The 11385-nt window shown below is 44.3% G+C and overlaps 1 protein-coding gene across 12 annotated transcripts in view; it reads left to right on the top strand.

The window, feature by feature from the left end:
- Window positions 1-905: 905 nt before the first annotated feature.
- The window catches only part of ENPP2 (ectonucleotide pyrophosphatase/phosphodiesterase 2), a 103831-nt gene continuing 93351 nt past the window's right edge, over window positions 906-11385 (top strand). For 4 of the 12 annotated variants that reach the window (XM_014867685.3, XM_014867683.3, XM_014867684.3 and 1 more), the window contains exon 1: window positions 2115-2399. In XM_014867685.3, coding sequence (XP_014723171.3) covers window positions 2154-2399 — 246 coding nt within the window. In that variant the 5' untranslated portion in view covers window positions 2115-2153. Of the gene's footprint in view, window positions 1055-2061; window positions 2400-11385 lie in introns of those variants that run through there. The other 8 variants (XM_070481520.1, XM_070481519.1, XM_070481518.1 and 5 more) reach the window with 5 other exon arrangements.

Here is an 11385-nt window from a genome sequence, read left to right as displayed (position 1 = left end):
GGAGGTCATTTGCTGAAAGCAAGCCAGCTGGGAGTGGGCTCAAGGTTCTAAAGAGGTGGGAATAGTGACTCTGTATAATGGGAGACCTGGGCTGACCAGGGACACTTGTAAGGAAGACAGTGGTGCTGGGTCCGCAGCTGAGGCTGCAGACCACACACAAATGGTGGTGTCAATGGACACGGTTGTGTGATGATGTGTACCTCTAGCAGATAACTCCATCTTGGGTGGGGGGTTTGCGGAGAGATGGGGGTGGCAGTGGTCGGACAAGGAAACGAAGAAACTGAGGTGGAAGGAGAGAAAGATGGAAACTGATATTAAAGTCTAGACTGGGACATAAAGGAAGGAGCTGAAAGATAACAAGCGGAAGGAATAAAGGACAATCCCTAATGAGTCAAAAGCCAGAAGTATGGTGGGAAGAAGGGAGTGAGGGACCTGGAAGGAAAGGGAGTTCCTTGTTACTCCACCGTAGGCACCGCACACATTAAAGTACTTTAAAATATAACAATAGCTACCTTTTATTGAGTACCACTGTAGGTCAGGAGAAAAGCAAAAGGTTTTACCTACATAATTTCATTTAATCCTCATAGCATAGACTATGATCCCCATTTTACTGATGAGAAAACTGAGGCTTAATGAGGTTAAATATACTGCTCACATTTTTGTAGCTAGGAACAAGAAGAAGAAATTGCATCTGTCTGACGAAGCTAATGCCCATTACTACCAAGCTAGGTTGATATATATTTTTTTCTTGTTATAAAACAACATATGACTCCTGCATCCTTTTCTTGTGAGCTGATCACCAGGGCTAGTTATATGAACCCATTCGGGACTGCAGGATGAAGTCCATATAAAGTGACACAGGAGGCTGGTCAGAGTCCAAACTCACACCTTCCTCTCGAGACACAGCCTCCTACACCCTCTGCTCCTGCCTGCAGGGACTATTTTCAGTTTGCCAAAGGCAACAGGACAGCTTTTGTACTTGGTGTTGTCTGGGTCAGCGATGTCCTCCCTCTCCTCCTCCTGGCTGACTCCTTCCAGTCCTTCCAAACTGAGCGTGAGTATCACCCGCTTTCCCCTTCTCTAAGCTGAAAAGATGAGAAGGATGCCACCTGACAGCCCAGGCGGCTCTGGAGCATCTCTGCAGACCTCCATCATAGCACGCCTCTTTGCACTAAGATTCTGGGACGCTGGCTCCTTGTTCCGGGCTCTCTTCACCATCCCACGGCCCCATCCCCTTTCATCACCTGGAAGGACCCAGAAAAATGAGGGAAAAAGGCTCTGATCATGGCTAGTGATGGAGCCTCAGGAATCCCTGGCTTGTACCCACCACCTCAGAGTGGCCAGTCTGGTTCCCATAGCATCCTCTTAGCAGCTGGTAGGGAGAGAAAATTAGACCAAAAAAAAAAAAAAGAAAAGAAAAGTAGTTGATAAATTCAAGTTATCTGTGGATATCATTACCAAAACAGCTATTCTATTAAAACAATTACTAACACTTTTATAATTCAAAATTAAAACAGTTATAGCTACTGTTACTTTATATGACTCGTTATCACTATGTGTTATAATGGGTTTATGTGTTATAATTTAGTTAGTGTGGTGGGTCAGCGGGCAGGGAGATGGGTGGTTTGTGGATGCGTACTGCATGCCGATTGCAAGGACCCAGATTTCACTTTCTGGTTGGGTGATTGGGCAAATATCTTATTTTTCTGGATCTTCTTTATGTGTAAAATGGCAGTAACAGGAGAGCCTCCAGGCTTTGTTCTGGAGGCCAAATGACAGCATGATTGTGAAAAGCCCTTTGTAAACTGCAGCATGCTGTAGGAAAAAAAAAATGGTGGTATTATTCCCCAGAGTGTCAGAGGAACTTAGACAATGTACCCTGCCCACGTTTAACCTGGAAATGCTAATTCAGGGAACTCATCAACAACACAGCAGGAAACTTCGGCACCAAATGCCTTTTGGAAACCGGGAAAGAATCCTACAGAATGAGGGAGAAATGGCAAATCAAACCTCACAGAGACTCTCCTTGAAAGATTACGGGATGAAAAATTAACTTGGCACTGTTGGGGGTGGGAATGTGGACGGCTGCCCCGGGTGCCCCGTCTTCAGCCTCCAGTCACTTTCCTTCCCCAAAGCCGTTTTAGTCAAAGGTCATGTGTGAGTCTTGTCAAAGGCCAGCTTCCAATGGAATCATTGTCCCCCGGGACAGCGGCCCCCTGACTACATCTGCATTGGAGAAATCCCAAAAGCAAACGGCCCAGAGCAAACAAGAGCAGCCGGGGCCGCCGTCCCGGGGCAGAGCTCACAGGTCCGCGGGCCCGCAGCAGAGGCCGTGTCTGCAGCGCCCGGCCCGGACCAGGCACCCAGACGCCCGCAGCATGACCCGCCGCGCCGATCGGGTACGGTAGGCGCCTCTCTCTTCCCGTCCTCCATTGCTTGGGCTCCCGGGTCCAAGCGGCTGTTCCGTCAGCCGAGAAACCTTGCAAAGGGCCTCCAGATTTGCCGGAAAACGGTCCTTGTTGGGCTGCGTTCCCGTGCACTCAGCTGGAGCAATTTCCAGGCGCGCAAGATGCAGAGCTTAACTCATTTCGAGTTTTCGTTGCCAGGGAATGTTTGGTTTGTAAATACGTATCTCGTTTCTGGAAAACGAGCCGGGAGAACTTGCAGAGAGGGGCCGTGGACGAGTCCACCACGGCTCGAAACTGTGCCAAGTGGGAGCCCGCTTGGGCACGGCCAGTAGTCGCAGGGTACTGTGAGCTGTGTCTTCCTGGGGCCGCGAGATGGCTCGGCGTTTTGTTTATTACCTGTTGGACAAGGGCTTTGCAAGAAGGATGGGGATTTTTAAAGCCATCTGTTTCCGTACTGCTCTCTGGGATCCTACACTTGTCTCCAAAGGAAATAGAATCATCAGGCAGATGGAGGGAGCCCCTTCCACACGGCCGGGTCACCCCTCGCCAACTCCACAAAGGAGAGATGTTGATTGGCGTGCACAGACCGGCGCAGCCAGTCTCTCGGCCCTTTGTACTTAACTATTTGAACAAGCCTTTCAAATGGATCTGGCTAATTTTGGATAAGCGTCGAGGGAACCTGGAGTCTCAGTTGAGTAGGAGTGCTTTGGATCTGGATTTAGAAAGCTCCCAGGGCAGGGTCAGAAGGGGCAGTGGGCACAGCCCGTGTTCAGGTGCGAGCGGTGGGTCAAAGGGTTCCCATTGCTGCGCTGCCACACTCTGGTTTCATTTTAACAGGTTAAGTCCAGAGCCGTTTCTCACTGATAAAGACCATGAAAACAAAAGCCTTGCTAGCGCTCAGCAGGACGGAGAGGGAAGCCGGTTCTGGCTTCTGGCGTTGTTTATGTGTTTATCACACACCCAGTTCCACAGAGGGTAGGAGGTTTTCCACACTTCAGTTCATTAGATGTTTGTAGAGCTTCTGTTCTTCTGCTCCAGCTCCCATCTTGATTTTCTCCTCCTCTTTCCCACCAAACTTCTTGAAAGAGTGGGTGACATTCGCTCTCTCCGTGTCCACACTACCCAGTTATCTTTCACACTCAGTCGATTGGCATCTGCCCTCACTTTTGAGGACACACCTTGGTCACGGCCACCAAAGACTTCTTGGTCCCTAACCCAGAGAGCATGTTCAACCTTTCCCACGGTCTTCTCTGTTTCATTTTGAACTGTTGGTCATTCCTGCTCTATTTTGTTTTACTCTGTCCTGGGTTCTGTGACACCACACTTCCCTGGTTCCCTCTGACCTTTGGAGTTACTATTTAATACCTTTAAAGGTCTCTCTTTTATCAGTGTCACTGTGTCCCTCTATTCCTTGACTCTCCTTTTCATCTTGTCGTCTCCCCAGAAAACCTCATCCACTCCCATGGCATCAACCATTACATACAAATCTGGAGCCTCTCCTGATCTTTCTCCTAAATACTAACCTTTTATATAGAATGTCTCCACTTTGATGTCCCATGGAGCAACTGAAAATTAACACATTTGAATTTGTCTTCTCTCAGGCCTGCTCCTCCTCGTCTATTCTCCACTGCTCAAATCGCATCCCAGTGGTCCAAGCCAGACACAACTGAACCATCCTAGGTGGTGACTTCCTCTCTTTCGTTCATGACACCTAGTCAGTCACCAAGTCCTATCTGCTCTACGTGCTTAATACAATTCATGCACATACCCGTTTCTCCATCTCACCTGACCCTGTTTTAGTTTTAGTCAGTACCATTCCAAATTCGATTCTGGTCACAATTTCCCGTTAGTCTCATTCGAGGCCAGTACTACCCATCCCCATTTCTTTCTAAAATGAAATATGATCATGCAGATCTTTTTTTGAAAAGTCTTCAATGGACTCCTATTTTTTTCCTTTTGAGAATAATGTTGATGTATACAGGTTCTCTGTGACTTCCCTTTTACCTTTGGCTTCAGTCTCATCTCTTATCACTCCCTCTCCATATTTTATGCACATTTTAATGCACACTTTATGCACATTGTGTGCAAATTTAGGCACAGTAAACTATTGATTGACTAAACATGACTTTCCTCCTCGTCCTTCTCTTAGCTCGGTGTCTAACTTCTAGTTTTCCTTAAAGACTAGCTGGGAGCCACTTTCTGTTGGAAATGACCTAGACTATCTGCCCCTCATCCTCCAGGATGAGTTAGGTGGTTCTTCCATTATCCCAGAGTTTCCTTTATTCCTTATATCAGAGCATTTACTGTCCTTTATTGCAAATATCTATTTACCTGTCTGTCCATCACTGGTCTGTAAACTCCTCAAGGACAGGGATCAACTCTTTTTGTCTTAGCATCCCTAGGGCCTTTAGCCTGGACCCAATTGGGATGCTCAATGAATTTGTTTGAACTCTCGTGCAGTTCTCTCTTTTTTTTTAATTTAATTTAATTTTTTTATTTTTATTTTTTTTTAAGATTTTAGTTTTTTCCTTTTTCTCCCCAAAGCCCTCCGGTACATAGTTGTATATTCTTCGTTGTGGGTCCTTCTAGTTGTGGCATGTGGGACGCTGCCTCAGCGTGGTTTGATGAGCAGTGCCATGTCCGCGACCAGGATTCGAACCAACGAAACACTGGGCCGCCTGCAGCGGAGCGCGCGAACTTAACCACTTGGCCACGGGGCCAGCCCCCATGTTCTTTTTTTATGATATCTTTTTTTAATGCTTTTTTTTTTTTTTTTGGTGAGGAAGATTGGCCCTGAGCTAATGTCTGTTGCCAGTCTTCCTCTTTTTTTCCTCTTTTGTTCTTCCTAAAGCCCCAGTACATAGTTGCATATTCTAGTTGTAAGTCATTGTAGTTCTTCTGTGTGGGATGCTGCTACAGCATGGCTTGATGAGTGGTGTGTAGGTCCACGCCCAGGATCTGAACCAGTGAACACCAGTCCACTGAAGTGGAGCATGCGAACTTAACCACTCAGCCACAGGGCTGACCCCTTGTGCAGTTCTTTATCAGTGACTATTATGTTCAGGGATTGAATAAGATGACAGAGAGACAATTGATAATACAATATGGTAAAGAATGAAGAATGAAAGTCAACCATGATTATCAGGAAAAGGCACAGTCTTTCACTTATTTAACAAAGGGAGGGTTTAGACTTTCTGGGTATTTGAGATAATCCCCCTGTCTCCAGATTTACCAGCTCCCTCTCCAATCCTCATCTCAACTAATGGGTTTCTCCTATTTCTACCCACATCCATCCTAACTTTGCCCAAGGCCAGGAAAAGCTGCATGAAAAGCTTTTTGCAAATTTGCCTTAACTTTGCGAAGGTGAAGGAATCCTTTTCAGGCTAGAACCTGGCATGAGAAAAGGGTACTGAAGGCCACAATAGGTGGACTTCTAAGAGAGCCTTTTGATAAGCTGGTATTAAAGGCACAAGCTGGTGTCTTTTGATACCAGAAAAGGTATGCAGGGCCTCAAAGGGACCAGGAGCTAAGATCTCTAAGGGCTGCTAAAAGTGACGGAGTCTTTGGGAGACTAGCAATGAGAAAATGCAGCTTTGATATTCTAAAGAGAGAAATATGTGCATCTGAAACTCTAGACAGAGAAGTGAACAATGAGAATGTTCTATAGGGAGTTATTTAAACCACAAGTCGCTCTTGTTTGGAGCTATGGTCCTTTTGAGATTCAGATGTACATTACTCTTCTCAGAATAAATGCACAACACATGGCGCTGTTCACAAGCTTCAGGACGTTTGTTCTAGTCTACTCTTGGACCTCCTTGAGTTGTCATGAAGCCCAGGTTAAGAATCTCTAATCAAAGGATTAATTCATTCAATACATATTTGGGAGAGTAGGTGGTGATTAGTAGGAGCCAGCATGAGTCCAATTATGCATATTTTCTCTTTTGAGAGGCTCCCAGAGTAGTGTGTGGGATTGACCATGAACTTGGAGTCACGGGACCAGGGCTCATGTCCCCGCTCTGGCACTCACCAGTTGTGTGACTTTCTCTCTGAGTGATAGTTTTATTATCTATTTAAAAAGGGTAACAGATGTTGGAAATTTTAACTAAAATAAAGTATGTGAAAGCACCTGGAACATGGTTATACTCAATTATCATTAATCAATTTGAAACCTTGATTTCAGGAAGGGCCCAGAACTTGTGATATTCTTCTAGATTAGAGGGGTCCATGTGGGCTGGATTAATGTCTGGTTGAATGCATTTATTAAAGGAGAGCTGATTAACAGATGGGTTAGCAGACGGATGTCTTTGGCGGTCTGCCGCTGGGCTCTGTCTTCATTCCTCTTTTAGTCAATATCATTGACATCCACAAAGGCATAACACACTGATCACATTTGCTAGAGAAAAGGCATAAGAATTAGGAGTCTGAAAGCTATCAATCAGTTGTAGTCTATTTTGACTTTTCATTTTTGGGAGGAGTGTACAAAGATAGATATAAAATATATCATGCATGGGTCCTAAAAGCCAATTGCAAATTATTGTGTATGTGTGTGTGAGAGGCAGAGAGAGAGAGAAAGTGGCAGGGGGAGTGAGAGGTAGAGGGAGGGCGAGGAAGAGGAAGAGAGGAGGAGGAGAGAGAAAGAGGGAGAGACAGAGAGGGAAAGTTAAAGATAGAAGTCGTGGCCTCATCTAGTTAAGGTTTAGGGATTTAGACTGACAGTAAAATCAGTAATGAGATGTTTCTTTTAGAATAATGTAGGTTTTATTAAAAGAGGTATAGAGTATGGAACATGGAAGGCAATAGTCATTCTACTCTGTATTGTGCAAACCACATTTAGAACAATTGTATCCAGTTCTGGGTGCTACACATTAACTCATTAGCATTTTTTGAGCATATGCAGTGTGCCATCACTGTGCTAGATGCTGATGATAACAGTGCTGAAAAAGACCTGCTTTCATGCAGTTCACAATATAGCTAAGGTGCTAGAGGAAAAAGCAGGTGATTTTAATTGAATGTTATACTTGCTTTAATAGGGGAAGCTTAGGTCTCTGTGGAACCACCTAAGAAGGGGTATTTAATCCATACTTAATGGGACTAGGGTAGACTTTCTAGGAGAAGTGATGTTTAAATTAAGAATCAGAGGCTGAGTAGGGGTTATCAAGGTGCAGGTGGCGGAGGGAAGAGGGTTCCAGTCATAGGTGACAATCCCTTCAATAGGCTGAGGGCAAGAGGCTTGTTCAAGGAACTGAAAGCAGGCACCTAGAGAGAGAAGTGAGGGGATGAGAGAGTTGAGACCAGGGTGGTGGCAGGGGCTGGAACTTCGTCTTGTGGAGCTGTAATTGATCCTTAGGAGAATAGGGAACCACTGGAGATTGTAAGCAGGGCATTGTCACACTCAGTTGTGTTTTGGAAAGGTCATCCTGGCTGCAGAATGGACAACTGGAGGGATGGTCAATGAGAGAGAACCACTTAGAAGGCATTGTGGTAATAGAAGCAAGAAAGGATAGTGGCCCCAACCAAGATGGTAGCAGGAAGTTAGAAAGAGTGGAACAATTCAAAAGCTAATTAGGAGATATAAAGCACATAGTGACAAACTGCAGGAAGGCTATAGGAAGGCTGGCTGCCGATCTCAAGGGCTATGATATCTGTCTACATCTTTCCCTCTCCTGCGGAAGGGAGATTAGCATGTGTTTGTCTCTGCAGATGGCAGAGCTGGGCCAAATGGGTGGGAGATGGAGGGAGGTAAATTTCAAGTCAACACAATGAAGAATTTTCTAACAGAGCTGTTCCAAGGCAATGAGTTCTTTGTCACAGAGATATTTAAACAAAAACAAAGGCTTGTTAACTGTTCTTGGAAAAGTTGAAAAGGCAGGGATAGGGGTGGCCAGACTGGAGGGCATTGACATTTCCTTTCAACCCCAAGATTCTAGGATTCTGTGTATGAAGTTCAAATATCAGCCTGGCATTTAAGGCCCACTGTGAGCCGGCCCTTTCTAGGGTGGCCATATGCCATAGTTTCCCTGTACAGTCCCAGTGCATGGCTATTGTCTCTTAGTAGCTCTTTTTTTTGTTTGTTTGTTTGAGGAAGATTAGCCCTGAGCTAACTGCTGCCAATCCTCCTCTTTTTGCTGAGGAAGACTGGCCCTGAGCTAACGTCCATGCCCATCTTCCTCTACTTTATATGTGGGACGCCTACCACAGCATGGCAGGCCAAGAGGTACCATGTCTGCACCTGGGATCTGAACTGGTGAACCCCGGGCCACTGAAGCAGAACATGTGCACTTAACCACTGTGCCACCGGGCCGGCCCCTCCTAGTAGCTCTTAAGAGCACCCGCTTTCACTCTCAAAAGGGCCTTAGTTGGGACAATAAATGTTATGATCATCTATCCACCTGACTTGATATTCCCACCTTGTCCCCTGGCATCTTGTTAGAAACCCTACGAACTACTCATACTGAACTATTTGTTGCTCTCAGAGCAGACCAGCATTTTGCTGCGTGTTTGTTTACTCATGTCACGTCCAATATCAGGAGTACCCTCCTCTGCACGTTCTATATACTTCATTGAGAATATACTTTTTCATCAAGGCCTAACTTAAATCAAATGCTGATATAAGCCTTTATCAAGCCTTCTTATAGCATCAGAGGTTACATCTTAGTGTTGAGTATACAATATTTTTATACTTATTTGATTTCCTTCTGTTATCTCTTAGAAGTCTAATGCTAAGATCTGTGAAAAATACAGTAACCCATATCAAACTCCTCTTGGTGGACATCAGGCTGTTTCCACTTTTTTGATATTACAAATCGTGCTATGATGACTCCCTGAGACGTATGTTGATGTACCCAAATATCCATTCTGTGTGGGACATTTATAGTTTTTTAAATGGCAAGACAGTTAATGACTAAAAAAGCATATTGAGTTGTTAAGAAGCATGAGTAACAAAAAAAGTCTAATTTTACTTTTAAAAACTTCATTCCTGTTCTACATTGGACAGTCTATTATATATAAGATTGTTTATTTACATGTGTGTTTATTCTTATTAGTCCTATAACTTAATGAAGTTATTTGACTTGGGAACGTGTTAACAATCTGTAGGCCCAATGCAGAAGTGAGAGAGAACCAATAAATACATTTCTTGAACAAAGAATTTAGTTTGAAATCTAAAAACTTCAGTCTCTGTGAGTATCAGTGTGAAAAGTGTTTATTCCTAAGCTAAATATAAGGAAAAGTGGTGTCACGTATGTTATAAGATAAAGATAATTCTCTGAAAAGAGGGACACTGCTTAATGTTTTGGCGTCTGGAGAAGATACATGACCATGGCCTTAGATCCTTATTCTAAAGTAAATAATTCATCATCTGCGACACTCAACAAGCATTGTAGAGTGAAATGTTTTCATCTGAGAAGCAGGTTGTTTTTGAGAAACACTGTGAATCGGTTGGTGATTTTTTAACAAAATAAATAAAAGATGTTGTCATGGGTTGAATTGCAACCCCCCCGCCCTCCAATTGAAGTTCTAACCCCTAGTACTTCAGAATGTGACCTTATCTGGAGATAAGATCTGTATTGACCAGGGTTCTCCAGAGAAACAGAATTGAGAGAGAGAGAGATTTATTATAGGAATTGGCTCAGGTGATTATGGACGCCGAGAAGTTCCATAGTCTGTTATCTGCAAGCTGGAGAACCGGGACAACTGGTGGCATAAGTCAGTTCAAGTCCAAAGAGTTGGGGCAACTCACCGCTGATGATGTAAGTCACGGTCTGAATCCACAGGCCTGGGAACTAGCAGCGCCGATGTATGAGGGCAGAAGTTGGATGTCCCGGCACAGGCAAAAAGAGCGGATTCTCCCTTCCTCCACCTTTGTGTTCGGTTCAGGCCCTCAGTGGATTGGATGATGCTCACTAGCATTGGTGAGGGTGGTCTTTACTCAACAGATTCAAATGCTAATCTCTTCCAGAAACACCCTCACAGACACAGTCAGAAATGTTTTACCAGCCGTTGGGGCATCCCTTAGCCCAATCAAATCGACACATAAAATTAACCATCACAGGGTCTTTACGAGGTATTCAAAACAAGGTGAGGTCATCAGGGTGGGCCCTAATCCAATATGACCTGTGTCCTTATGAAAAGGGGAAATTTGACACAGAGACACACACACGGAGGGAAGATGATGGGAAGGGACACAGGGAGAAGATGGCCATCTGTAAAGCCGAGAAGAGAGGCCTGGAACAAAGCCTTCTCTCACAGCCCTCAGGGAACCAACTCTGCTGACCCCTTGATTTTGGACTTCAAGCCTCCAGCACTGTGAGACAACAAATTTCTGTTTTTAAGCCATCCAGTCTGTGCTACTTTGTCATGGCTTAATGCAGATTGAAATTAACACAGATTTCATGAGAATGTAATTCCCTTAGCACGGTTTCACTCAATACAATATTATTTTGCTCCCAGTCACCAGAGATTCTGCTATTGTTCCTAGGAATGATAGATGGCAGTGTATTGCTGTTTCACAGTCAGCAAAGCATTTTTGTATGCATTGTCTCCTTTGACCCTGACCAAAGCATGAGATGGGATTTTTATATCTCTGTTTTAGGGATAGGAAACAGAGGTTTAGAGAGACAAAGTGAATTATACAAGATTGCACAGCTTGGAAATGGTAGAGCTGAAACTCAAGCCTGGGCCTTTTGATACTAAATACTGTATTACTTAAATTCATAAGAACATGATGCCTTTCACCTTCATGAACATGGCAAATATCGTCTTCCTTCTTTAAAGTTTGAAAAGACATGAGTTGTGGCGTGCTGAGCCAGACTTCTCTTTTTTCTCTAAATCCCCTGAGAATGATTTTATAATCCTACTTGTTGGAGGATATCTGATGCCTGAAGGCACCTAGTCCACCCACATCTTCATTATCAAATATTTATCAAGAATTTAGGCGCCTGTGTTTACGTGCACAGAATATTTCTTCTCCACTCAGAAG

This window comes from Equus asinus, chromosome 12, assembly GCF_041296235.1.
Source record: "Equus asinus isolate D_3611 breed Donkey chromosome 12, EquAss-T2T_v2, whole genome shotgun sequence".
NCBI classification, from domain to species: Eukaryota; Metazoa; Chordata; class Mammalia; order Perissodactyla; family Equidae; genus Equus; species Equus asinus.
This window is presented reverse-complemented; position numbering and strand designations above follow the sequence as displayed.